General features: G+C 61.5%; 1 protein-coding gene across 1 annotated transcript; it reads left to right on the forward strand.

The window, feature by feature from the left end:
• The first annotated feature begins 214 nt into the window (after positions 1 to 214).
• Positions 215 to 27077, forward strand: Prmt8 (protein arginine methyltransferase 8). The gene is given in 11 exon segments (XM_042673278.1): positions 215 to 289; positions 13153 to 13251; positions 13253 to 13339; positions 14588 to 14743; positions 16705 to 16768; positions 20269 to 20411; positions 20861 to 20948; positions 23803 to 23918; positions 25697 to 25847; positions 26103 to 26224; positions 26994 to 27077. Coding segments are annotated over 11 exon segments (1185 nt in total).
• Positions 27078 to 27815: the final 738 nt, after the last annotated feature.

A 27815-nucleotide genomic window follows, 5' to 3' on the forward strand; every position in this document is an offset into this window, starting at 1 on the left:
GGGCGGAGCGGGGCCGGGCGCGGGGCCGGCGGCGGGCGCGCGGGGCCCGGCCGCGTGTCCGGGCGGCGCTCGGCGGCGCAGGGCCGGCGGTTCGGTCCCGGCTCCCCGCGCCCGCGCCCGCGCCCCGCGCCCCGCGCCCCGCGCCCGCCCCAGCCGCCGGCCCGCGCCGGCCCCTCCGTCGCTGCCCGCGCCCGCCCGCTCCCCGCCGGCTCCTATGGGCATGAGGCACTCGTCCCGCTGCCTGCTGCTGCGGAGGAAGATGGCGGAGAACGCGGCGGACGGCGCCGAGGTAAGCGGCCCGGGCCGGGGGCCCCGCGGGGTCCCCAACACCGCCGCGCGCGCCCCGGAGACCCCGGCGACTCCCCGGGAGCCCCCCGCGCCCCCCGCGCCCCCCGCGCCCCCCGCGCCCGCGTGCCACCCGCCGCGCGCCCCGGGACCCCGCGCGCGCCGCCGCCGCCAAACTTTCCCCGGCTCCGCGGCGCGCGCGGGGCTGCGGGGCTGCGAGGTGCGGGGTGCGGGGTGCCGGGTGCGGGGTGCGGAGAGCGGGGGCGCGGGGCTGCGGGGGTGCCGGGTGCGAGGTGCCGGATGCGGGGTGCGGAGAGCGGGGCGCGGGGTGCGGGGTGCGGGGTGCCGGGTGCCGGGTGCGGGTGCGGGGTGCCGGGTGCCGGGTGCGGGGTGCGGGGTGCTGGGTGCGGGGTGCGGGGTGCCGGGTGCGGGGTGCCGGGTGCGGGGTGCCGGCTGTGGGGTGCCGGGTGCGGGGTGCTGGGTGCGGGGTGCCGGGTGCGGGGTGCGGGGTGCCGGGTGCCGGGTGCGGGGTGCCGGGTGCCGGGTGCGGGGTGCGGGGTGCCGGCTGTGGGGTGCGGGGTGCGGGGTGTGGGGCTGCGGGGTGCCGGGTGCCGGGTGCGGGGTGCCGGGTGCGGGGCTGCGGGGTGCCGGGTGCGAGGTGCCGGATGCGGGGTCCCCCCACCCCGAGAGCGCCGGGCCGCGCTCGCTCGGACGCCCCGCCCTCCCCGGCCCCCTCCCCTGCCCCCCCCCACCCGCACCCCGCGCGGCGCTCCCGCCGGGGACCCCGAGCTGGTGCTGGGCCGGGGCGGGCGGGGAGGGGCGTCCGGGGTCCGGGTTGGGGTCCGGGGCCGGGGCCGGGTCGGGGTCACCCCTGCCGCCCGTGACCTTGCACTCCGCCCCCCTCCGCGTCCCGGCCCGCGAGTCCCCCGCGGTCGGCCGGGTCGGCGAGGACAGGCTGCATGGGGGGGGGGGCCCCCCCCGCGGCGCGGGTTCAGCACCGGGGACAGCGCCGGCCGAGCTGCGGCTGCGCGGGGGCCGGGGCCGGGCGCGGGGGGCCGGGGATGGGGGGCCGGGCGCGGGGGGCCGGGGATGGGGGGCCGGGGATGGGGGGCCGGGGATGGGGGCCCGGGGATGGGGGGCCGGGGCGCGGGGGGGCCAGGGCGCGGGGGGCCGAGGATGGGGGGCTGGGGCGCGGGGGGGCCGGGGCGCGGGGGGCCGGGGATGGGGGGCCGGGGATGGGGGGCCGGAGCGCGGGGGGCCGGGGATGGGGGGCCGGGCGCGGGGGGCCGGGGCGCGGGGGGCCGGGGATGGGGGGCCGGGGATGGGGGGCCGGGGACGGGGGGCCGGGGATGCGGGGCCGGGGCGCGGGGGACCCGGGATGGGGGGCCGGGGCCGGGGATGGGGGTGGGGGGCCGGGGGGTGACCGGGGCGGCCGGTCCCCCCACTGTCCTGTCCCTGTCCCTGCCCCTGTCCCTGTCCCTGTCCCCTGTCCCTCAGCCTTCCCGGGAGGTGCAACCCCCTTCCTGACCCTCTGACCCCCGAGGTCATGCCCCGCCCCCCCCCCACAGCGGACCCTGACCCCCAAACTTTTCCCACCCCAACCCCCTCCCCTCGCTTTCCAGGACGGGGAGCGGCGCCTGGCATCTGTGGGTTTCCTCCAGGGATGGTGCCCGCCCCCAGCCCCCTCCGCCCCCACCCGGGGGTGGGCACAGGGGGGGCGTCCAGGGTGAGGGGGGAAAGGGGGGGCTGTGAATCCTGGGGGTGCCCGGGGCGCCTCTGGGGGCGCCGATGACATGGGGCCGGGAGCCCCAGGAGAGCCGTGCTTCCCGGGGTGCAGGGTGCGTACAAGGGGGGTGTCAGGGCATCTCAGGGTGTGTCTGGTGGGGAGAAGGCCTTCACCCTTTATTCCGGGGTCTCCATCCAGGAGTCGTGAAGTTCCATTCCGGCCTGAGCCACCAGGACGCCCCAGCCTGGGGACTCCCGCGGCAGCCCTGGGCCTTGAACTCAGGGCCCTGGACACAGCTCTACCACGTTGAGCCACAGCGCCACTTCTGGTTTTCTGGGGGTTCTCGGGAGATCAGAGTCTCAGGGACTTTCCTTCCCTGGGCTGGCTTTGAACCGCGATCCTCAGACCTCCGCCCCCTGAGTGTCTGGGATGACGGCAGCACCAGGCTCCGGCTCTGGATTCCTCGTTCTTGGCCCCAGCTGCTATTTCTAGCGGGGAGCGAGCGTGCTCGTGTGAATGGGAGTGGAGGGCCGTGGGAGGAGAGCAGAAGCAGCACTTGGGCAGGTGGAGCTGCCGGGGAGGGGGGCGGCGGGGAGGGGGGGAGGCCGGGGGGGGGGGGGGAGGCCAGGAGGGAGGCCGGGAGGGCTGGGAAGTTCTGGGAAAGACGATTCCAGTCTCCGCGCGGGAGTGAGCACACAGGGGGTGTGCAGGCACCCCCAGACCCGGAGCAGGGCAGCCACCAGGGCCCCACACAGCTCTCGGGGTCCCCCCCCTCCACATCAGCCTCCGCTTTCTCAGCCTTCTGGGGAAGGGACAGGGGTGGGGAGGGGGAGGCTTGTGCCCTGTCATCCATTAGCGTCCACCCTCAGGGCCCACGGTGGACCCGTGGCCTCAGAGGTTGAGCCTGTGCAAGCTAGCTTGTGTGTGTGTGTGTGTGCGTGTGCATGTGTGTGTGTGCATGTGTGTGTGTGTCCTGGGGGCTTGAATCAGGGCCAAGGCCAGACCTCTGACCCCCTGAGCCACACCTGCACTTCTGGCTTTTTTTTTTTTCTGAGGGAACTGTCTCTCGGACTTTTCTTACCCAGGCTGGCCTCCCAGCCCAGTCCTCCCACCTCAGCCTCCTGAGTGGCAGGGGTGGCAGGTGTCTCCGGGGCCTTTCGAGAGCACCGCAGCGGCTTCCCTCCGTCCAAGCACAGGACGAATTTCCCTAGCATGCTCGGTCCTGGCTGACTAACTCACAGCCATTCTGTAGACTCCTCTGGGGGGGGGGAACCCCCAAAATAGAAAACAACCACCATAAAACCTTCCACTTAGTTTATCCCCAAGTGCTCTCCCCACCTCGGCCTCTCCTTATCTGGAGGGGAGGGAGTGAGATTCAACTCTTTTCTCTGGAGCCTTTCCACCCCGCCATTTACCCCCTCTCCGGGAGCCTTCGGTCCTCCTGCATTTCTAATGCTTTGCTTTTCCCTTTGCAGCGTAATTGGCCTTTTTATGTGTCCGTCTCTCCAGTTAGATCATCAACTCTTTTTTTTTTTCTCTTGTGTTGCATTCTCTGTCCTTACACCGCGTCTGACACACACTAAATAATACCCTTGGGCCGGGCACCACTGGCTCACACCTATAATCCCAGCGACTCAGGAGGCTGAGATCTGAGGATCGTGGTTCAAAGCCAGCCTGGACAGGAAAGTCCATGAGACTCTGATCTCCAAGGAACCACCAGAAAACCAGAAGTGGCGCTGTGGCTCAAGTGGTAGAGCGCCAGCCTTGAGCTGAAGAGCTGGGGGACAGCGCCCAGGCCCAGAGTTCAACCCCCACGACCACCACCACCACCAATAATAATACACTTGGGCTGAACTGATTCGTGTCATGAACAGCAGGTCTCTGACCCCCGAAGTTTGGGATTCCTCTTCCCTTGCTTCTCTGCTGTAGACAAGTTATAGAGATTCTCAGAATTGAGGTGCTGTGGCTGGTCAAAGCCTGGCTGCATTTTGGGGACCCCAAAAGGCCTATCTGACCTTCTGGGCTTACACACTCTTAACTACTTTTATTTGGGGGGGGGGGGCGGGTGTTCATCTGAGTAGCAGATGAAGGGGTTCATCTCGGGGCCTGCTTACTAGCCGTGAGGGACGATGCGCAGTCGTCTGCGTTTGGGTTCTTGGTGAAAGCTTGCTGCATTATTAATGATGGCTATGAGTCTCTAACTGGGCCTTCAGCACCTCCACGTAGAGACCCCCTCCTTGCCCCCGGGGGGGAGCAACGGCTGGAGCAGAGTCATGCGGAAAGCCGGGTACCCGGTAGCTCACGCCTGTAATCCCAGCAACTCCGGAGGCTGTACGATCTGGAGGATCAAAGTTCAAAGCCAGTATGGGCAGGAAAGTCTAGGGGTAGGGGGCAGAGGAGGGGGGACGGGGAGACTCTTCTCTCCAATGAACCGACAAAAAGCCAGACGTGGGGCTGTGGCTCAAGTGGTAGAGCGCCAGCCTCGGGGAGAGCGTCCAGGCCCTGAGTTTCAAGCCCTCATTCCCTGCACACACACACTCACACACACACACACACACACACACACACACACACACACACACACACACACAGAACCGTTCTGAAGACTGCGTCTGTGTTTCTTTTCGAAGCCCACAGGTACCAGGCCAGTCGGTGGGTGGGAGATGCTGACCTGGTGGCCTGGCCCACCAGTGTTAGGATGAAGGCTGGACCGGCCTGTGTGCGTGCGTGTGTGCGGCCTGCGTGCGTGTGTGCGCGCAGGGATTAAGGTACTGCCGTGTTGGTGGCGATCGCACGCTATAATTGCTTATCAAGCTAGACAGAATTAAGAAGATGCGTGCGTGTGTGTGTGTGTGTGTGTGTGTGTGTGTGTGTGTGTGTGTGTGTGTGTGTTTCTTGGCAAATGTGGCCTAGTGGAGAGCCCTGCACTGGCTTCTGGCTGCCATGTACAGCCTCCTGCCTGCAGTGCGGGTCTGAGATTTCCTCCGCTCCCTTCTCCTCCTGATCCATACCACGTGCACGGTTCTCCCGTGGAACAGGCAAAACTCTGGTGGTGGTGGTGGTGGAGGTTCTATAAAGAAAACACCACCGTGACTTACACATTGCACTGGACTGTGCCAGCTGGGGGGGTTGGGCAGCATGGCACACACAGACAGCCAAGGAGCTGCCAATGGCTCCGGCGTGTGGGGGACACGGATGTTGGAGGGGGGGGGGCGGTGTCAGAGGATGGAAGGAAGCAAGCCAGACAAGCAGAAGAACTGCCCAAAGAGCCTTCTGTCTGCACTCCTGACCTTGAGAGTCCTTCGCCCAAATGTGCTGTGTCTACGTGGGTGATGGATGGCAAAGGAAGCAGCAGAGAGACCTCCCGGGCTTCTCGGGTGTCAGGAAGTTCTTCCTGGAGTCTGCCCTCAGGCCGCTTGCATAGCTAAGCCACGGCCACGCAGGCCGGCTGCGTTTCCAGTCTGGGTTGGGACGGGCCGTCTCCTTTTCTCCGCTGGCTTTGCTTGTGTTCTCTGCCCGTCCGTTCTGAGCCTTCCCTGGGGACTGGATGTTGGCACTGCAGCCTGAACACCCAAGGCCTGGGTGTTGTCGCTGAGCTTTGTTTTTACTTGGTCAATGGTGGGGCTTGAACTCAGGGCCTGGGCGCCATCCCTCAGGTCTTCAGCTCAAGGCCGGCGCTCTACCACTTGAGCCACAGCACCACTTCTGGTTTTCTGGTGGTTCCTGGGAGATCAGAGTCTCAGGGACTTTCCTGCCCAGGCTGGCTTTGAACCTCGATCCTCAGATCTCAGCCTCCTGAGTAGCTGGGATGACAGGCGTGAGCTGAGATTATTTTGTTGTTGTTTCTCTTTTGGTCCTACTGGGGTTTGAACTCAAGACTTCAAGCTTGCTAGGCTGATGCTCTGCCACTTGAGCCGCACCTCCAGCTCTGTGTGTGTGTGTGTGTGTGTGGACACGGAGTCTGATGTCTCCCCAAACTCTGGTGTGTTTCCCCCATTTGACTCTTCTTAGCACCTCTAAACTACCAAAAATAAAAGCAGGAAGTGAGGCTGTGGCTCAAGTGGTAGAGCACCAGCCTTGAGCATAAGAAGCTCAGGGACAGCGCCCAGATCCTGAGGACTGTGAGCCCAAGGCCCAGGACTAGAGCACACGCACACACGCACACACGTGCGAGCACGCACGCACACGCACACGCACACGCACACACACACACACACACGCATGCGCACACACCCCTGGGATCGGAATCGTGGGCTAACCTGGGATGACCTTCGGGTATTTATTCTTGTTACTATTTTGAGCTGGAGCGCTGGGGTTTTTAGTATTTGCCTTCCCCCTCTCTGATGAGAAGAGCTCATCAGTTCTCCTAAGACTCTGGAGGGTCCAGTGCTGGCCCACAATCCTCCTGTCCATACCTGAGATTACAGGCAGGAACTACCATGCTGGACCTTTGGTGTGATTTGTGATTAGGATGTGGCGTTGTGGCTTTCCCGAGTCTCTTCCGCGCTCCGCGTGGGGGCTGGGGCGGGGTGGGGGGGGCTGGCAGTTGAGGGGGGCCGGCCTGTGGCTTTTCACCCGGTGAATCATTCAGCCTCTTTGAGCGACGGCGTCTGATGGCCCGTAAGGCCTTGGATTGCTCGGGCGTGAACTGATTGTTAGAATAACGCCTTAGGATGACCCTCGAGAGGCACTTGAGGCCACTTGAGGCTGGAATGAGGAGCCTTAGAGGCCGCAGCTCAGCTCGAAGGTGCTCACAGACAATCCCCGTAGAAGCTCATCCTTCTGGTGAGGACGTGTAGAGTACGACTGAGCCCTCAAAAAGGTGTCCACCAGGCATGGCGCCCTGGCTGCCACCTCTCCAGCCCGGCCTGTCCGGGGAGGGCAGCTCCCTCCGCCTCCTGACAGCCTGGCTCCATGCCCACAGTGGAGACTCGGGCTGGCGTGGGTCTGGACGATTTCCTCCGTGCCAGGGAAGCAAAGCATCTGGATTTGCCGTGTCTCGAATCCTGACTGCATCATGGGAGAGCAGAGAGGGAAACTGAGGACAAAGGGAACGGACAGAGGGACCCACCCCACCCCCACCCCGCCCCCGGCCCGGAAGAGGGGTGGAGGTTCAAAACCAGCCTGTGCAGGAAAGCCTGTGAGACTCGGGTCTCCAGTGAACCAGCCAAAAGCTGGAGGTGGAGCTGTGGCTCAAGTGGTAGAGCACCAGCCTTGAGTGAAAAAGAACTGAGGGACAGCGCCCAGGAAAAGAGAGAGAGAGAGAGAGAGAGAGAGAGAGAGAGAGAGAGAGAGAGAGAGGAGGGGAGGGGAGGGGGAGGAGGGGAGAAGACCCACCTCAAGCTTCGCGTGGTCTGGGATGGAAGACACTGGTGTGGACTTTGCCCTTTGAACTCCCATGCTTCCCTTCCCAGGCCCTCCCGTGGTAGCTGGGATTACAGGCGTGAGCCACTACACCTGACTTGGAAACTATTTTTTTTTTTTTTTAATGCATTTTTGCCAAACCGCTTTCCAAAAAAAAAAAAAAAAGGACAAACCTTGCAAACACAGCAATTTACAGTTTGGAAGACGGAGAGACATTTTGGGGTGCTGCTTCGTCTGTTCTCCAGGCTCTAGCGAAGTTCGTCAAGCAGGTTTCGCTCTGTTTTCCTCCCTGCGTGTTAATTCGTTAGTGCTATTTCTTTTTCATTTGCGTGGGTGGGAAGTTGGCGGGGCGGGGGGTGGCGTGTTCACTGTTTTCTGGGTGTCTGGGCCGCTGATTTCAATGATTAATCTATAGGACCCCTTTCTATGTCAGGGCGGATTCCTCCATCTGCCATTTGCCTTTCGACTCTCGTGGGTGCTGGCTGGTTCTGGGGGCCTGGGCGCCGTCCCTGAGCTCTTTTTCACTCAAGGCTGGCGCTCTACCCCTTGAGCCACAGCGCCACGTCCAGCTTTTTTTGGGTGGTTCATTGGAGATCAGAGTCTCACGGGCTTTCCTGCCCCGGCTGGCTTGGAACCGCGATCCCGCAGATCTCAGCCTCCGGAGTGGCTGGGATGACGGGCCTGCGCCACCAGGCCGCCTTCTGATTCTGCCTGAGCTGTTTGCGGCCTGCCGTTGACCCCTCACTGCTTGCTGGACGCGCTTTCTTCCCGGGTCTGGGTGACATTTCTAGCCGTCCACGTGGACTCTCACGTTTTCCCCTCACCCCGACCTGATTTCACTTGACATCGCCATTAGTCTCCTGCCCGGCAGAGCTAGCTTGCAGACCTGGAAGTTCACCTCCCCTCCCCGCGCTGGTAGATTCTATTTTCTGCTCTCTCCCCGGCTAGCGGTCCTTTGCCCGAGTTCAGATGCTTCTATTTCCTGACTGGTCTTTGAAAATAGCTTCCCCAGTACAGCCCTTCCCCCCCCCGCCCCCCCCCCCCCCCCCAGCCCAGCCGCCCTTCCTTGCTCCTTCCCACATTCCCCTCCTAAAAGCAGGGGTTTGGCCAGCAAGGAGCCTTCTGTTTGCAAATGACCCCCCCACCATACTCACGATTAATTGAACTACTCCCTCCCCCAGCCTGGCCCTCTGCCCTTTCCACACAGCTTCTACTGGCTCAGCCAACACTCACTGCCTTAACCCCCCCACTTTTTGGGGGGCTCCAGCCAGTCTTTCATTTCCCTCCCATCAGAACCTCCCACTTGCACCTGCTCTGCCGGCCACCAGCTCCCCCCCCCCCCCCAGTCTCCACGTTGAACCGAATCCTCCCTCTCTTTTGTGTCCCCCCCCCTCCGAAACAATGTGGCTCAAAGTTATGGGGGGGGGCAGGGGGAGCCTGTTTGAGCTTCGAGCGTGGGGGCTGGGGGGGGGGGGCTTTTTCCAGTCGAGAAGGCAAATCTCCAGCCGGGTGCCTGTGGCTCCCCCCTGACACCCGAGCGACTCAGGAGGCCGGGATCGAAGGATCGCGGTTCAAAGCCAGCCCGGGCAGGAAAAGCCCGTGAGACTCTGATCTCCCATGAACCCCCCAGAAAACCAGAAGTGGCGCTGTGGCTCAAGGGGTAAAGCGCCCGCCTTGAGTGCAAAAGTTCAGGAACTCAGTGTCCCTGAGTTCAAGCCCCAGGACCAGCGTGCACACGTGTGCGCGTGCGTGCACACACACACACACACACACCCCGCCTGGCACCCGGTCACCCCTCTGCCCACCTCTTGCGACTCCCCGGGTCCTCCTGACCACGCGAGTCACCTCCAAAACCAGCCAACGGGAAGCCAAAGCCTGGGGGCCTTGGGTGGCAAAGGAGACCCCTTTGATTGACAGCTTGGAGCTGCTGGAGGCCCCCCCCCCTTGACCTTGAGCGTGACCCCATCCGCACCAGCTGGGCGTCTTTTCCCCTCCTCTCCTTGATCTATTTAAACGGTGTCAGTGCTGGGATCAGCCGCCTGCGCAGAGCAGCCTCGTGTGTGTGTGTGTGTGTGTGTGTGTGTGTGTGTGTGTGTGTGCACTCCTTCCCCCGTGTTTAGAGGTGACACTGCAGCCGGTTCGGGGCGCGTGCACGCTGCCACGGTCTATTTTTAGTCTCGCCGAGCCCAGGAGCGCCACGCCAAGCCGAAGGCGGCTCACCTCCTGCATGCCAATGAGGCGGCCCGGTGCCAAGATGCCCGGCCGCTCCAGGGCCGGGCTGTGGGCCAGGAAGCGGCCACGGCCCAGAGGCAGAGGCCGAGGCCGAGGCCGCTACCACCAAGACACTGCTGGGAAAAATGGAACACCCCCCCACACACACCCCTTCCTCGACTCGTCCCTCTCCAGCCCTGGGCCCCGGGAAGGGAGGAGGAGGAGGGGAGAGAAGGAGATGGGGTCGATCTCTTGAGCTGCTTTGTCTTAGATCTGCCTGTCCCCGCCTTGAGCCTTGACCCAGCTCAGGGGATGGGAAAATAGAGAAGGAAGGAATGGGAGGGAGGGAGGGAGAGAGGGAGGAAGGAAGGAAGGAAGGAAGAAAGAAAGAAAATCCACAGCTAAGCCATGGTGAACTCCCACCTGTCATCCCAGCTCCTCAGGAGGCTGAGATCTGAGGATCGCAGTTCAAAGCCAGCCCAGGCAGGAAAGTCTGTGAGACTCTGATCTCCAGTGAACCACTCAAAAAATTAAGGGAAAAGTAAAAAAGATGCCAGAAATGGAGCTGTGACTCGCATGGTAGGACACTTGCTTTGAACAACAGAGAAACGCTCAGGGACCGTGCTCAAAGCCCTGAGTTCAAGCTCCAGGACTGGCGTGCGCATGCGCACACACACACACACACACACACACACACACACACACACACACACACACACACCACCCCCAAACCACCTCAAGCCGGGCACCTGTGGCTCCTGCTTGTTACCCAAGCTACCCAGGAGGCCAAGATCGGACGATCCTGGTTCTAAGCCAGCCCGGGCAGGAAAGTCTGTGAGACTCTGATCTCCAATGAACCACCAGAAAACCAGAAGTAGCGCTGTGGCTCAAGTGGTAGAGTGCCAGCCTTGAGCTGAAGAGCTGAGGGACAGCGCCCAGGCCCTGAGTTCAAGCCCCATGACTGACAAAACAAAAAACAAAACAAAACAAAACAAAAATCAACTCAGCACCAAGTACAGGCCAAAGCAGGTAGCACCGTGAAGTCTTCCACAGCTTGCTTGCTTTATTTGTTTGTTTATTTGTCAGTCGTGGGTCTTGAACTCTGGGCCTGGGCGCTGTCCCTCAGCTCTTCAGCTCAAGGCTGATGCTCTGCCACTTGAGCCACAGCACCACTTCCGGTTTTCTGGTGGTTCATGGGAGATCAGAGTCTCACAGACTTTCCTGTCCAAGCTAGCTTTGAACCGTGATCCTCAGCTCTCAGCCTCCTAAGTAGCTGGGATGGCAGGTGTGAGCCCTTGGCAGCCCTCTGGAGCCCAGACTTTTGAAGGGGGTCCCAGGCCAGCTCCCTGCCCGCTGTATCTTCCTCCTCCCTGCTTCTGGGCTGAGGACGTGGTGACAGAGGGCCTTCCAAGGTCACACGGGCCCCGATGAACAGGGCAGAGCCTCAAGTTTGGACTTTCCGGTTCCTTGGGGTGTCTGCCCTCAGTATCTGCTTTCCACCTCACAGGGAGAGGATCAGGGAGTGGAGGCCCAGCCCCCCCCCCCCCCAAGATCAGCGTGTCCTAGAATCCTGCTTTTCTATTTCTGTGTTTGCACCCAGCTCCCAGGCTCTTTCCTGGACTCTGTTCCCGGGCCAGGCCACCCTCTCTGGCTCAGCTGTGTGTCCATCCAGATGTTTGGGGGGGGGGGGTGTCTCTGGGCTGTTTCTCCCTCCCTTTAGCCTGTGGGGAGGAGGGATGGGATGACTGTGAGGAGCGCAGCTGGCAGGGGTCAGGATTGGGGGTGTGTGTCACTAAACACAGGAGGAACAAGATAACAGATACGGCGTCTCGGGGAACGGGGGGGCCGGGGGCGAGGGGGGGGGGGCGGGGAAGGGAGGTGCGGGCATCTGGATCGGAGTTGCCACATCACGTGACAGTTGATGAGGACCAGGTGTGGCTTCCTCCCAGCCCCTCCCCTCCCCTTGATTTTCCTGGCTTCACGGGGATGTGCGTGGAATATTACGACTGCATTCTCTCCTCCCCCTCCCCCTCCCTCCCCTCTTCTATCCCCCTCCCCTTGACCAAACCCCCACACCTGTCACAGGCCGGCTCCCCGGTGATCACTTTGTGGACTATTAGTTTTACTCCGGCGCTTCATCATTTGAATTCTCTACTGCATAGACCACACTTCAGTTAATACGTTTATGTGCACTCACATAGCACGCCGTGTGTGTGTGTGTGTGTGTGTGTGTGTGTGTGTGTGTGTGTGTGTGTTTTACTTGTGTAGGTATTTATAAATTAGATCTTGCTTCTGCACGCGAGAGAAAAGATGCATCCTTTGTCTCTCGGCCTGACCTATTTCATGTAACATAATTTTTTTCCAGGTCCTTCCATTTCTTTCCAAATGGCACAATGTCATTTTTTCCCCCCTAATGGATGGATAAAATTCTGTTGCGTACCTCTTCCACATTTTCTCAGTCCATTTGTCCGTTGAGGGGTTTTCTGGGCTGATCCTATACCTTGGCTCTGGTGGTATCCACCAGAGAGACCTGCAGTGCTGCAGTGAACATGGTTGTGCTGGTGGTTTTGCTGTAACCTTGATTTGTAATCTTTGGGATGAATGCACAAGAGTGGAATTGCTGGGTCATCGAGTGGTTCTATGTTTAGTTTTTTAATTTCCTCTGTGTGTGTGTGTGTGTGTGTGTGTGTGTGTGTAGTTCCTGGAGCTTGAACTCAGAGCCTGGGCACTGTCCCTGAGCTCTTCTACTCCAGGTTAGCCCTCTACCACTTGAGCCACAGCTTCATTTTTTTCAGCTTTATTTGGTGGTTCACTGGAGATCAGAGTCTCACGGACTTTCCTGCCCAGGCTGGCTTTGAACCATGATCCTCAGATCTCAGCCTCCTGAGAGGCTAGGATGACAGGCGGGAGCCACCGGCGCCCAGCTACCTGGCTTGTTTTTAAGAACTTCAAAAGTGCTATTCCATCTCGCATCATTCCCATTTCAGAGCAGGAAAGCGCAGGCATAGGGCGGTTAATTCCAACACCCAACATCACGGAGCTACCATCTCAGCCCCTGGAAATGCCAGTACAGAGATGGGCAACTTGTAAAGAAAAGAGGCTGGGCACCGGTGGCTCCCGCCTGTCATCCCAGCTACTAAGGAGGCTGAGATCTGAGGATCACAGTTCAAAGCCAGCTCGGGGTAGGAATGTCCGTGAGACTCTGATCTCCAATAAACCACCAGAAAACCGGACGTGGTGCCTTGGCTCAAGTGGTAGAGCGCCCGCCTTGAGCAAAAAAGATCAGGGACGGTGTCTAGGCCCCGAGTTCAAGCCCCACGACCGAGACACACACACACACACACACACACACACACACTCACACAAAGAGGTTGATTTGGCCATCCGGGTCTTTAGCCAGCATGTGTATCTGAAGGTCGGGGAGCACAAAGGGTGTCACCAAGTGCCACAGAGCAGCTGCGGAGTTGGCACTGGACTGGGGAGGTGGGCGGAGCAGCGTCTCCCAGGCTGGACCCTGGGCCTCTGTTGACATGTGGCCCCTCCCCTTCCCCCTCCCCCTCCCCCAGGTGAGCAGCGCCCCCACCCAGCCACCACAAGCCATCATCCCAACCAAGCCGGTGCAATGCGTCCACCACGTGTCCACGCAGCCCAGCTGCCCGGGCCGGGGGGAAGATGTCGAAGCTGCTCAACCCGGAGGAGATGACCTCTCGAGACTACTACTTCGACTCCTACGCCCACTTCGGGATCCACGAGGTAAGGCGATCAAAGGTATTCGCCATGGAAGTGGCAGTCCCAAGGCTCGAACTCAGGACCTGGGGCTCTCTTCCCTGAGCCTCTCTAATGCTCAAGACAAAGCTCCCTGTCACTTAAGCCACAGCACCACTTCCAGCTTTTTCTTGAGCGGTTTTACTGGACGTGAGAGAGTCTCCCCGACTTTCCTGCCCCGGGCTGGCTTCGACCCGTGATCCTCAGATCTCAGCCTCCCGAGTCACTAGGGTGACAGGCGTGAGTCAGACTTTGAAGAACCAGATCAGCAAAGCCGGGTGCCAGTAGCTCACACCTGTAATCCAGGACATCTTACCTCCTGTCTCTGGGGCTCCAGTGGACCCCACCATGCCCAGCCTTGTTTTTTTTTCTGGTTTTCTTTGGTGATGGTTCTGCTGCCTGGAGGAGATGGGAGCTCAGGGAGCTTCTGTTTTCCATATCCCTGATGACAAAGGAGGCAGAACTTCCTCCTCCTCCTCCTCCTCCTCCTCCTGCTCCTCCTGCTCCTCCTCCTCTTTTAATATAAAATGTATTTATTTGGCCCTTTCTACTTTCGGGAACTGTCTGTTCTTCTCATCTGCCCCATTTATTAATTGGATTGTTTGTTCTTTTGCTATTGCATGTTTTGAGTTCCTTTCTCTCTTCTGGATATGAATCTCTTGTCAGATGAAGAGCTGGCAAAGATCTCTGTCTGTCTGTCTGTCTGTCAGCTCTTTCTTCACCCTGATCACTCTTTCCTTTGTTGTGCAGCAGCTGTGTGCGTGGGCGAGCATGTGTGCATGCACTGTGTGCGCACGTGGGTGTGCACCTGTGTGTGTGTGTGTGTGTGCGTGTGCATGCACACCTCTGGGTAACTGACTGAGGTTGGAGCCCGGGGCCTGCCTACTTCCAGGTAGGTGCTTGGCCACATGAACCCCACCCTGCGACCATCTGGGCCCCCTACCTCTTGAGCCACACCTCCGGCCCAGCTTTTTGCTAGTTAACTGGAGACGGAACCTTGCAGACTCCCTTCTCGGGCTGGCCTCCAATAGAGATCCTTCAGATCACAGCCGCCTGAGTAGCTGGGATTACAGGCGTGAGCCACCGGCGCGGGGCTGCCTTTGCAGTCCTTGGGGTCTCTTCGGGGACAGCGGTGTGACCGTGGGGGGGAGCTGCGGTTCCCTGTGACCCCGGCCGGGGGGGGGGGACCTGGAGCCCGCTGATGGCCTTCCCTTCCCCGTCCTCCCCCCTCCGCAGGAGATGCTGAAGGACGAGGTGCGGACGCTCACGTACCGGAACTCCATGTACCACAACAAGCACGTGTTCAAGGACAAGGTGGTGCTGGACGTGGGCAGCGGGACGGGGATCCTGTCCATGTTCGCCGCCAAGGCAGGGGCCAAGAAGGTGTTCGGGGTGAGTGTGGGCGCCCCACACCCCGCCCGGGGCCCCCCTGCCCCGCCGACCCCAGAGGACCCATCGCGGACCTCCCCTCCCCTTCTCTCTGTCCCTCTGTCTCTGTCTCTGTCTGTCCCTCTGTCTCTGTCTCTCTGTCTCTCTGTCTCTGTCTGTCTCTCTCTCTGTCTGTGTCTCTCTGTATCTCTCTCTGTGTCTCTGTCTCTTTCTTCCCCTCAGACCTAGGGCCTCATGCACACTAGGAAACGCTAACCACCAGGCCGCACCCCTCCAGCCCCTGTCCGTCCCCCCCTCCCCGCACCCCCCCCACGCCTTTCTCTGGAAGGGGAGCAGAACGCCCTGGGGGGAGGCCAGGGCGGTGAGGGGCCCCCGTGCCGGCTGGGCCAGTCCCCACCCCCACGCGGTGGAGAAGCAGGGCGCCCAGGGTCCCAGGGTGCTCAGCCTTAAGGCTCGGGGAGGTGCCTCACCCCGGAAGTGACCTGCTCCTGTCCGAAGCAGGTTGGGGGGTGGCCCCGGGCTGCACCCCCCGGGCAGAGAAGCCACGAGGATGTGTGCAAACCTGCGGCCCATCCACCCACGGGGCCCAGCAGGCTCCTAGCTTCACTAAAGCGCCCCAAATCCTTGGCTTGCCCCCAGATTCCAGCCAGGGCAGCATTCACCCCTTGGACTGTCTTCTGGGGCGTCCCACCCCGTGCCCGCCAGCTACAGACACTTGGCACCGACTCTAACGCCGCCCGATGGCTCCTTTCATGGTGTCTTCTGTTCCAACCCCCTCCCCCCCCCCCCGCCCACCCACGATGCCCGCTTCGGGAGGGGGGGGTGGGGGACACGGGCTGAGCCCGGGGACACAAGGACAGTCAGAGATGGAAAATGAAGACAGAAGCACAGAGGAGGAGGAAAAAAAAAATAGAAAGCCAGAGAGACTTGGAAAAGCCGGAGAAGTAGGACAAAGATCAACACAAGGAGAAGGAAAATGAAATGTCGCTCCTGCGCCGTGGCTCACGCCTATAATCCCTGCGACTCAGGAGGAGGAGGCGGAGGCTAGCTCAGGAAAAAAACAAAAAGGGGGGAGAGAAACGTAGCAGACCCCGTCTCAACAAGCAAGCCGAGCGGTGTAGCATACGCCTTTGACCTGTGGTATGCACCTGTAGTCCCGGCTAGGGGGAAGGCATAGGAAGGTGGCTCAAAGTCCACGCGGGCCTAGGCCAAAAAAGAAATGCTCGAAAAATAAAACAATAGAGGAACTCTCCCCTCCTACAGCGCCACGGGCTGGTGACACCTGGAGCTCTGGGGGGTGGTCCCCGAGCCAGAACAGGAGCTGGTGGGAGAAGAGGCCCGGAAGCCTGGGGCCCAGCGCCCCAGTGGGCATTTTCCAGCCTGGGGCTGGGCCTGGTTTGGGGAGATCCTGGCAGGGGCAAAGAGGAGGGGGCTGGCAGCAATTCTGGCTTGGCCTGGCCTCCCAGGGAACTAGAACAAAAACATGGCTGACAGAAGGCAAAAGAGGAAGAGGAGGGGCTGGAGCCCCAGTATCCCTTCCAGGCCAGGCCCAAAGACCTCACTTCCTGCCACTAGGTCCTGCCCCAATGACCTTACTTCCTTCTACTAGGCCCCGCCCCCAGGGACCTAACTTTCTCCCACTAGGCCACACCCCCAGTGATCCAATGTCTTCCCTCTAGACCACGCCCCCAATGGCCTACCTCCCTCCTGCTAGGCCACACCCCCAGTGACCTAACTTCCTCCCAGTAGGCCACACCCCCAATCACCTCACCTCCTCCCAGTAGGCCACACCCCCTAAAGCTCCCGCCATCTCCCAACAGTGGTGACCGAGATGGTAGCGTGCTGGCAGCAGATGGGCCCTTGTGGAGCTGGGGCAGACATTCGGGGTCGGAACTGGATCAGACATGATGGAATTCTGACACTTCTTTTTGACCCGTGGTTCTTGTGTTCTGTGCCCCCTCTAGATCGAATGTTCCAGTATTTCTGACTACTCAGAGAAGATCATCAAGGCCAACCACCTGGACAACAGTAAGGCGCTGCTGAGACCTGCCGTGGATGGGGGGCTGGGGTGGGACGTGCGTGGAGAGATCTCGAGGAGATGGGGGGCCCTGGCGGAGGCTCTGCGGGCGAGCTGGGTCCCCCGCACCGGCCCTGCCAGGGGAGGTTTGTCTTTCCCTGGCTGCTTGCCGGGCCCTGTCTGCACTGAACCTTGGGGGTCACATCCCTGCTCGCCCAAGATGGCGTGAACCGCCCCCTCCTCTCCCCTCCACAGCCCGGTGACAGCCCGGCTGCCCTGGATCTGGGTCCCTTCTCATCCTGAGAGGTGTGTCCCTTCCCATCGTCCCCTCCCTCCTTTCCCAGCTGGCCTAGAACCTTCCAGACACTTTCCTCTGGAGCCATGTTGAGTACACGCAGATCTGTGCGGGTCGGTTCTCCACCCGTGGGACAGTGGACAGGGGTGGGGGTGGGGGCTCGGGTGGGGCGTTTGGAGCTGAGTGAGACCAGAGGTAGGACCGGCAGAGAGCCCAGGGCGGAGGGAAGCGGGCGGGGCCAGCAGGCCTCGGAAGCCAGGAGGCTGGGAGCCTGGAGTCCACGCTCATGGAGGCTGGCCAGTCTCCCCCGTGTCCTCCCCAGCCCCCGAGGCTCTGCCTGCTCCCCCAGGGTCGCTCTGATTTGCCGGCCCATGCTGTCCCCCGTGCCCCTCAGAACCTTCTGGAAATCCACAGCCCTGGGTAGCCTAGAGTCTGATTAGCTCCATCCACACGCGTGTGCACACACACGCGCACGTGCACACACACTGGCCCAGGTGTGACGCAGGCCAAGCCATTGTCCCCGAGGGAGCAGCCACCCCCAAACCTTCTGCCACTCCCCCCCCCCCACGTCCCCCCCACGCACCCCGGAGGAGGGGACCCAGTGGAAGCCTCCGGCCTCCCATCAGCAGGTGGCGCTAGTGAGGCGGAGTCCTGTCCCCTCCCCCCGTCCCCCACCCAGCCCCCCCACCCCGCAAGACATGGCCAGGCCCGTGGAGGACCCCAAATCCATCCCTCCTCCCTGGCCAACCCCCTCCACTCCTCGATCCACTAGTGGATCCACACCAGCAGGAAGATGCAGCGTCTCCCCCTCTGCCTCTCTGTGTCTTTGTATCTGTGTCCCTGTCTCTCTGTCTCTCTGTGTATCTGTGTCTGTCTGTCTCTCTGTCTCTGTGTCTGTGTCTCAGTCTCTCTATGTCTCTGTGTTTCTGTGTCTCTGTTTGTCTGTCTCTATGTCTCTGTCTCTCTGTGTCTCTGTGTCTCTGCCTCTCTGAGTCTGTCTGTCTCTGAGTCTGTCTGTCTCTGTGTCTCTGTCTCTGTGTCTCTGTCTCTGTCTCTGTCTGTCTCTGTCTCTCTCTCTCTCTCTCTCTCACACACACACACACACACACACACACACACACACACACACGCCATTCCTCTTTGACTTAAGCACTAGCAGCGCCATGGCTCCTCTTCCTCCGTCAGGGGCGGGTGGCAGCAGGCTTCCGGGAGGCTCTGAACAGTGGGTGCCTTTGTGGAAATTGATTATAGGAGCAGAGCTGGATACGATTTTTATATAACTGGAAACAACAACATATATATATATATGTATATATATATATATATATATATATTTATCTATATATTTCATCTACTCAGAAAAATTACAGGAGGGGGAATAAACCAGCCCTCTTCGCTTCACTTTATCTTTCAGATAAACTCTCACACTTTTGCTCAGTCTGGCCTGGGACTAAAACCCTCTTGCCTCTGCCTCCTGCGTAGCTGGGACTACAGGTGTGGGCCACCACACTCGACCCTGGGGTCATCTGACTTTGACGGATGCCCTCGAGGCTCAAATGAGGGTGGGCTGGCCTGATCGGCTTTTTTTTTTTTCCTTTTTATTAATACACAATCCATGACCTTTCCTCAGATTGCTCTAACCGCCGAAACGATCTTAACAAAAAGACTCCGCTATAAACGGCGACCAAACGTGGTGTCATTTGCCAAAACCAAAGTGTGCTTTGGCCGTGATTAATCGCCCTGAGACCTGCCAGCCGGGCTGTTCCGCAGCCGGTTGGTCAAACTTCCCGTCATCCTTAGGGAAGTGGGACACGGCCCCGGAGAGTGACCTCAAAGCCACCTTGAGGGGGGGATGCAGGCTGAACGGTGCGGGGGGGGGGGGGAGGGGGGAGGGGGGAGGGGGGAGGGGCCCCGGCCAGGCTGCCAGCTCCTCTTAAACTGATGACCACCGGGCATTGTTGGGCTCGATCTTTGTAGAGACAATGAACCAACCTGCACCTCTACCATGGAAGAGCCTCCAGTCCATAAAACTCAGATTCAAGATGATGTGATTTATTATCTATTATTATTATTATTGTTGTTGGTTTACTAGTCAGACCTGGGGCTTGAACTCGGGGCCGGGGCGCTGTCCCTGAGCTTTTGTGCTCAAGGCTGGCGCTCTACCACTTGAACCACAGCGCCACTTCCGGCTTTTTGCTGGTTCATGGGAGATCAGAGTCTCCTGGACTTCCCTGCCCGGGCTGGCTTTGAACTGCACCATCTTCAGCTCTCAGCCTCCCGAGTAGCTGGGATGACAGGCGGGAGCCACGGGCATCTGGCATCTTGGTTTTAAAACCGGCAAGCGGTGGTGTTGTTTAGCCTCCCAGCGAATCTCGGGTGCCATGGAACTTTCCAGAGTGGGAGCACGGCCCTGCCACCTTCTCCCCTGCTTGCGGGTGCCATCCGCTCCGACCTGGGCAGGAGGGGAGGTGACGGGGGGGGGGGGTGAGGCTCAGGGCCGTGCCTCCCTGCTAGCACCGGCCTGGGGTCCCGAGGCCTGGGAAGGGGGTGGGGGGCCCTGGCCATGTGGGCCTTGCTTCCCCCCCCCATGACCTGGCTCCTGTGGAGCCAGGCCCCTCGCCCTAACTTCACTTAACTACCCGGCATCTCAACAGTGCGGCCACCTCCCCCATGGACCGCCTCCTCACCCGTCCCGGGGGGCGGGGGGGCTCCGTGGGGACCCAGAGTCCCCCGTGGGGCCGGGGCGCGCCCACAGCTGAGCTTTCTGTCTGCAGAATTGGGGCAGAATCTTGTCAAAACACCAGTCTGTCTTTCCTCTTCCCAGATACAAGAGAGAGGGAGGGAGGGAGGGAGGGAGGGAGGGAGGGAGATGCCCACCTCTGCACAGATGCAAAAACCAGGAGGGGAGAGGTTCCCCGCGGCCCCCCCCCCCCCCCCCGTTTCTTTGGGTTTGGGTTGTCATGGCAACCTAGCAATGGAGCCCATCTGGGCTGGGCCAGCCTCAGTTTCCCTGAGCAGCAATGGAACTTCCCTCAGGGTGGCGGCGGTGGTGCTGTGCATGCTGGGAACTCAGCACCCGGCTGTGCCCCCCCCCCCCCCCGGGGTCCTCGTGGTACATCTCGGTGGGTTCCACGCGGGCGTGGAGGCCGGGTCACCTCCTGGCTGGGGGCCGTGGGGGGAGCCGCTGCCCAAGGCCACGCCCCCCCTTGCTTGCAGTCATCACCATCTTCAAGGGCAAGGTGGAGGAGGTGGAGCTGCCGGTGGACAAGGTGGACATCATCATCAGCGAGTGGATGGGTTACTGCCTGTTCTACGAGTCGATGCTCAACACCGTCATCTTCGCCAGGGACAAGTGGCTGGTGAGTGTGAGACCGCCCGCCGCCCCAGCACGCGACTCCCCAGCCTCCAGCCATGGCGGGCGCATCACGGGGGGGATTTGAACTCAGGTCTTTGACGTGGAGCCCCTCCCCTTCCCCAGCAGGACTTAAGGGAGGCCTCGGGCCCGAGCAGATCTGCAGGGCATCTGCCCAGCCTGGGCCTCGCTTGCCCATCCCGCAGGCTAAGCGGCCCCAGCTGGATCCACCGCCACCAGGCTTCATTGGTTCCCGTTGCTCTCCTGGGGTCCCTCCCCAGTCCCCCCCCCACCTCCGGCTTCCCCCACCTCCATCTCTCCCTGGCCCGCCCTGGAGGGTGCCTGGGAAACCCAGCCGGGGACAGGGGGGGCCGCTCCGATGACTCCCAGAACAGCCCAGTGGGTGATGTCTCTGTCAGATTCCCACTTCACACTTTCCCCCGCCATTTCTAACAGAAGCCAGGGGGCCTCATGTTCCCAGACCGGGCAGCGCTGTACGTGGTGGCCATAGAAGACCGGCAGTACAAGGACTTCAAAATCCACTGTGAGTCCCCTCGCCTGCCTTCTATTTCTGTTATTTATTTATTTTGGTCGATCGTGGGGTTTGAACTCGGGGCCTGGGCGCTGCCCCTCAGCTCTTCAGCTCAAGGCTGGTGCTCTACCGCTTGAGCCACAGCGCCACTTCTGGTTTTCTGGTGGTTCCTGGGAGATCAGAGTCTCATGGACTTTCCTGCCCAGGCTGGCTTTGAACCTTGATCCTCAGATCTCAGCCTCCTGCATGGCTGGGATGACAGGCGGGGGCCACCGGCGCCCAGCGCCTTTTATTTTGTCTTTCTTTTGGTGTTGGTCTTGGGGCTTGAACTTGGGGCATCACACTTTTGCCTGGCTTCATTTTTTTGACCTTGGTATTTATTTATTTTGCTTAAGGTTGGTGCTCTACCGCTTGAACCATGCCTCTACTTCTGGGTTTGGGTGGATTCATTGGCGATAAGAGGCTCATGGGCTTTGGCTCCCGGGGTCGGCTTTGACCAGAGATCCTCATATCTCAGCCTCCTGAGTAGCTTAGGGTTACAGGTGTGAATACCAAAGAGCTTTAGAAAAGGGAGAATGAAGCCGGGCGCCAGTGGCTCACGCGGGTCATCCCAGCTACTCAGGAGGCTGAGATCTGAGGATCAGCAGTTCAAAGCCAGCCTGGGCAGGGAAGTCCTTGAGACTCTCATCTCCAATGAACCACCAGAAAACTGGAAGTGGCGCTGTGGCTCAAGTGGTAGAGCACCAGGCTTGAGCTGAAGAGCTGAGGGACAGCGCCCAGGCCGAGTTCAAGCCCCAGGACTGACCAAAAAAAAACCCTCTAGTATAGTATATATGTGTACATATACATATATGTGATGTATACTTATATAATATGCACATACACACGTATATGCATATACACACATACATGTATATATGCATGTGTGTATATATGTGTACACATACACATGTGCATATACACACATATGTGTGTATATGTGTATAGATGTGTATGTACACGCACACACACGTGGGAGAAGTCAGGATGAAACCCCGAAACCCAAGCCTTCACCCTGGCACAGGACGCCCAGCCTTTTGGCCAACATTTCTGTGGGGGGAGGGAGGGAGGGAAGGAGGGAGGGAGGGAGGGAGGGAGGGGGCGGGGAGACAGCCAGCTGTGAGTGCGCATGCCCCCCCAGGCTGGTTGGTTCCAGCCCAGCGATTGGGGAGCTGGGGGTCTGCTCCCCGCTGCACCCCTGCAGTGGGTGGGGGTGCAGGGGGGGTCTGCGCCAGCCTGTAGGCCGTGGGAAGGCCGGGCTGCCGTCTTTGCCTCGAGTGCCCACCCCGTGGGAGGTGGTTATTTTCTCTGCCTCCTCCGTCCGTCTGTCCAGCCGTCTGTGCCCCGGGGGCCTTTGTGAGCCTCAGAAAAGCAGCCTGAGTTGAGAGACTCTCTTCGGTCCTCCTCCCTCCCCCCTCCTCCCTCCCCCAAGGGGCACAGGGGTCCCCCAGGGTGTCAGCGGGGACCAAGGGCCCTGGGAAAGGAAACAGGGGTGCCACCAGGTTGCCCGGATGTGGGGAGCCATGCCTGGGCCAGCTGGGAGGCCCGGCCGGCCGCCATTGGCCAGTGTCTCCTGGGCAGAGTGTGTGTGTGTGTGTGTGTGTGTGTGCGTGCGCTGATCTTGAACTGAGGGCCTGGGCGCCGTCCCCCAGTATTCTGTTCAAGCCTGGCGCTCTACCACGTGAGCCACGGCGCCACTTCTGGCTTTGGTTTCCTCTTGCCTTGTCTGTTGGCGATGAGAGTCTCTCAGCCGCCCCTTCCCAGGGGCTGCTCCCAACCTCCTCCTCAGGCCAAAGCCTGAGACAGGTGTCAGCCCTGCTGAGCCCTGGCTGCCCCCCCTGGACGTGGGAGGTGCGGGTGGGCAACAGGGGCCCCGCACATGGCACCCCCAGCTCAGGCTGCACCGGAGGGCATGGGTGTCAGGGCATAGGGGGGCAGGGATGGGGGGCAGGGCATGGGGGGCAGGGCATGGGGGGCAGGGCATAGGGGGGCAGGGATGGGGGGCAGGGCATGGGGGGCAGGGCATGGGGGGCAGGGCATAGGGGGGCAGGGATGGGGGGCAGGGCATAGGGGGGCAGGGATGGGGGGCAGGGCATGGGGGGCAGGGCATGGGGGGCAGGGCATGGGGGGCAGGGCATGGGGGGCAGGTGATGGGAGGCAGGGCATGGGGGGCATGGGGGGCAGGGCATGGGGGGCAGGGCATGGGGGGCAGGGCATGGGGGGCAGGGCATGGGGGGCAGGGCATGGGGGGCATGGGGGGCAGGGCATGGGGGGCAGGGCATGGGGGGCAGGGCATGGGGGGCATGGGGGGCAGGGCATGGGGGGCAGGGCATAGGGGGGCACGGATGGGGGGCAGGGCATGGGGGGCAGGGCATGGGGGGCAGGGCATGGGGGGCAGGTGATGGGAGGCAGGGCATGGGGGGCAGGGCATGGGGGGCAGGGCATGGGGGGCAGGGCATGGGGGGGGCAGGGCATGGGGGGTCAGGGCATGGGGGGGCAGGGCATGGGGGGCAGGGCATGGGGGGCAGGGCATGGGGGGCAGGGCATGGGGGGCAGGGCATGGGAGGCATGGGGGGGCAGGGATGTGGGGCAGGGCATGGGAGGCATGGGGGGCAGGGCATGGGGGGCAGGGCATGGGGGGCATGGGGGGCAGGGCATGGGGGGCAGGGCATGGGGGGCATGGGGGGCAGGGCATGGGGGGCAGGGCATGGGGGGCAGGGCATGGGGGGCAGGGCATGGGGGGCAGGGCATGGGGGCAGGGCATGGGGGGCAGGGATGGGGAGGTAGCCCCGGTCCTCCTCCCGCTTCACGCCCGCTCCGTCCACAGGGTGGGAAAACGTGTACGGCTTCGACATGACCTGCATTCGGGACGTGGCCATGAAGGAGCCGCTGGTGGACATTGTCGACCCCAAGCAAGTGGTGACCAACGCCTGCTTGATTAAGGTCAGGCCTGGGGGCGGCGGGGGCGGGGCCTGCGCCGGGGGCGGGGCCTGCGAGGAGGGCGGGGCCTGCGGTGGGGCGGGGCCTTGTGAGGAGGGCGGAGCCTGGGGTGTGGCCTGGGGTGGGAGGGTGGGGCCTGGGGTGTGGCCTGGAGTGGGAGGGCGGGGCCTGGTGAGGGGGGCGGGGCCTGGGGTGTGGCCTGGGGTGGGAGGGCGGGGCCTGTGAGGAGGGCGGGGCCTGCGGTGGGGTGGGGCCTGGTGAGGAGGGCGGGGCCTTGGGTGTGGCCTGGAGTGGGAGGGCGGGGTCTGCATGGGGCGTGGCCTGGGCGAGGAGGGCGGGGCTTGGGTGTGGCGGGCGGGGCCTGGGTGGGACGTGGCCTGGGTGAGGACCCTGCCCGCCCGTCTTCTCCCCCGTCCTGCTGCTCCCGTGTTGCTTGGTTTTGGCCACACTGAGCGTGGGCCCGCGCCTCCCCTCCCCGTGGGGCTTGAACTCTGGGCCTGGGTGCTGTCCCTCAGCTCTTCAGCTCAAGGCGGGTGCTCTACCCCTTGAACCACAGCACCACTTCCACTTTTCTGGTGGTTCATGGGAGATCAGAGTCTCATGGACTTTCCTGCCCGGGCTGGCTTTGAACCCCGATCCTCAGATCTCAGCCTCCTGGGGAGCTTGGATGACAGGCGTGAGCCACCGGTGCCCAGCCAGAGACCCCTCTAAAGATGCGAATGGCTCCCAGATCCACCGGGTAGCGTCAGCCGACAGGAGACTGGACGGCTGTCTTTTGGTGGCTGGAAATCTGAAAAGCAAGACCTCCAGCCTCCTGCTCATTCAAAAGGCCACGGGCACCGGGACGGGCTCAGGCACCGTGGACAGACAAGCAACCCAAAAGCCTAGCAACCAGCGTGGGCCCCGTGGCCCCCGCCTGCAATCCCGGCTACCCGAGAGGCAGAAATGGGAACCCAGGCAGTTCAAGACAAGCCCCCTCCCGCCCCATCTCAATGGAGAAGCCTGGGGTGGTCACACAGGTCTGTGGTCCCAGCTACCCTGCAGGTCTAAGTGGAAGCATCACGCAGTCCAGGCAAAAGTCACACAAGACAAACAAGGACCGGGGCCCTGGTTCAAGGGGTAGAACACCTGCCTGGCAAGTCCCTTGGGCTTGGTAGAACCCAAGCTAAGGATGATGATGATGATGATGATGATGATTTAAACGTGTGTGCCTAAGCTGGACACCAGTGGCTCACACCTGTCATCCTAGCTACCCAGGAGGCTGAGATCTGAGGATCAAGGTTCAAAGTCAGCCCGGGCAGGAAAGGCCGTGAGACTCTGATCTCCAAGGAACCACCAGAAAACCAAAAGCGGCGCTGTGGCTCAAGTGGTAGAGCACCAGCCTTGAGCTGAAGAGCTGAGGGACAGCGCCCAGGCCCTGAGTTCAGGCCCCACGACTGGAAAAACAAAAATGTGTGTACCTGTCAGGTCCTAAACTCAGGCCTCACACTCTCGTCCTTAGCTCTTGCGCTCAAAGCTGGCCCTCGCCACTTGAGCCACTTCTGGCGTTTTGCTGGCTCCTGTGAGATCCCAGCGTCTCTTGGATTTATCTGCCTGGGCTGCCCTTGAATTGGGATCCTCAAGTCTCAGCCTCCTGAGAGGCCTGGCTTACAGGCCTGAGGGCCAGCGCCCGGCTTGGATGGTGCTTGGGTGGCGGCTGTGGGCGCGGCTGGGGAGGGGGCTGGTGGAGAGCATCAAACTCTGGCATTGTCCCCCCCCCCCCGCCCCCACGTGGGCCCTAGGAGGTGGACATTTACACCGTGAAGACCGAAGAGCTGTCGTTCACCTCTGCCTTCTGCCTCCAAATCCAGCGTAATGACTACGTGCACGCGCTGGTCACCTACTTCAACATCGAGTTTACCAAGTGCCACAAGAAGATGGGGTTCTCCACAGGTAAGCCCGCGGCCTCTGGCCTGGCCTGGTCTCTTCCTCCTTCATGCCCAGGGACCCCGGGCCGGGCTGGGTAAGGTGCCAGGGGTTTGGGATGGGGGGGGAGGAATCAGCAGGTTCTCCAGTGCCGGGTGGGGGGCCGGGGCGGGGGCGAGTCTGCGCTGGGCCTTGGCGTCTGCAGACACTGTCTCTGTCTCTCCCTTCTCGCCTCCCGGTGCTCCTGAAGCCCCCCACTTTTCTTCTCGCTCCCCCCCGTAGCCCCGGACGCCCCCTACACACACTGGAAGCAGACGGTCTTCTACTTGGAAGACTACCTCACGGTCCGGAGAGGGGAGGAGATCTACGGGACCATATCCATGAAACCAAATGCCAAAAACGTGGTAAGCCTCCCCACCCTCCCCCACCTAAGTTCTAGAAGTTTCTGTGGGAATCAGAATGTAGCTGCGTTCAGAGGCCATCGGACTTCCAACCCAGCCACAAGAGGCTTTTGTTAGGTCCCTCCTCCCCAGACATGGCCTAGAAGACAGCTGCCAAAGCCCTTCCTGCCAGAGAGAACCTTCTAGAAGGAATACTTGGGAGCTTGGCTTGATTGAGGGATGAGTTGTGGTTGCCTAGAAGTCAAAAGTGAATTTTTGATACCCCCCCTCCCCAGGCTCGAACAAAGGGCAGGAGTCCCACGTTAGGTGTGGGAGCCCCCCCACCCCAGGTCCCAAACCCCAAAACCCGGCCAGAGGCAGAGAAGGGAGACTGAGTCTCGGCAGATGTGGACAGACATCTTTGGGATGCACCGTTGGCTTTGGGTTAAGAACAGTGTACACGGTCACAGCTCACCCCTCATCCCCAGAAGAGCCTAGCGGAGTTAGCACTGGATTCCCAGCCTCCTGAGTAGCCGGGATTACAGGCGTGCGCCACCAGCACCTGCCCGGAGGAAACATTTTTTTTTTTTTTTTTTTTTTAAAATATGAACCGGGAAGGATTGGGTCAGCTCTTCCTGGAAGGATCGGGAGACAGCCGAGGAGTTTCCCAACAAATGGGGGCTCATGCCCATCCCGGGGGGAGGGGCTGCTTGCCTGACCTGGGAAGGGGGGGGCTGTGACCTCCTACCCACGCTCACCGCGCCCCATCCCCCCTCCCGCTCTCCCCTGGCAGCGAGACCTCGACTTCACCGTAGACTTGGATTTTAAGGGCCAGCTGTGCGAAACATCTGTATCTAACGACTACAAGATGCGTTAGCACCTTGTTAGCCGCGTTAGCCGCGGAGCGCCGCGGAGGAGGGGAATGAATGCCCGCCACCGGCCGCCCTGCCCAGCCCGGGTGGACGCCGGACGCCATCCTAACCACAGCTCTCGTCGGCCTGGACGCCCGGCATGCTCCCCGCGGTGCCCGTGGGGCCCTGCCACGGATGGACGGGGAGGGGTGGGGGGAAGAGAGGGGGACCCCCACCCCCACGCCGGCCCCCTCCACTCTGCCCCGGGAGCTCTCCACCAAGGTTCAATTGGTGCCAACCAAAACAACCTTTTGTGCTGTGTCTGGGGTCCCCCGCCCGCCCCCCTCCGCCGGCCCCCCCTCCCGCCCGCCCCCAAGGAAGAAGCCGGACTAACGTCTCCTCGGGACCCCTTCTAAGCTGTGGGTCTCTGGATCTTCCAGATTTTCTTTTGCATGCTTCGGGAAATCTAAGACAGATTGCCTCTGCTAGAGCCAGGACACACGCACACGCACACACACGTCAGTGTCTGAGCGGCGGTGTGTGCGCGTGCGTGTGCAAGCGTGCGTGCGTGCGTGTGGGCAGCCTGCGTTCGTGTTTATCTACCCGCCGATGCCCGTATGTGCGTGCAGATGCAGCCGGGTGGGTGTGCCCGGGCGTGGTGCGCGTGGCGTGGTGCGGGGCGCACGCGGCCCACTGCTTACCGCCCTCGGGAGGAGACCCTGTTGCTTTCGAATAGGAACTTGTTTTGTGACTAGCTCTCCCCT

This window comes from Dipodomys spectabilis, unplaced genomic scaffold (assembly GCF_019054845.1).
Source record: "Dipodomys spectabilis isolate Male_0828 unplaced genomic scaffold, ASM1905484v1 ptg000787l, whole genome shotgun sequence".
Classification (NCBI taxonomy): Eukaryota; Metazoa; Chordata; class Mammalia; order Rodentia; family Heteromyidae; genus Dipodomys; species Dipodomys spectabilis.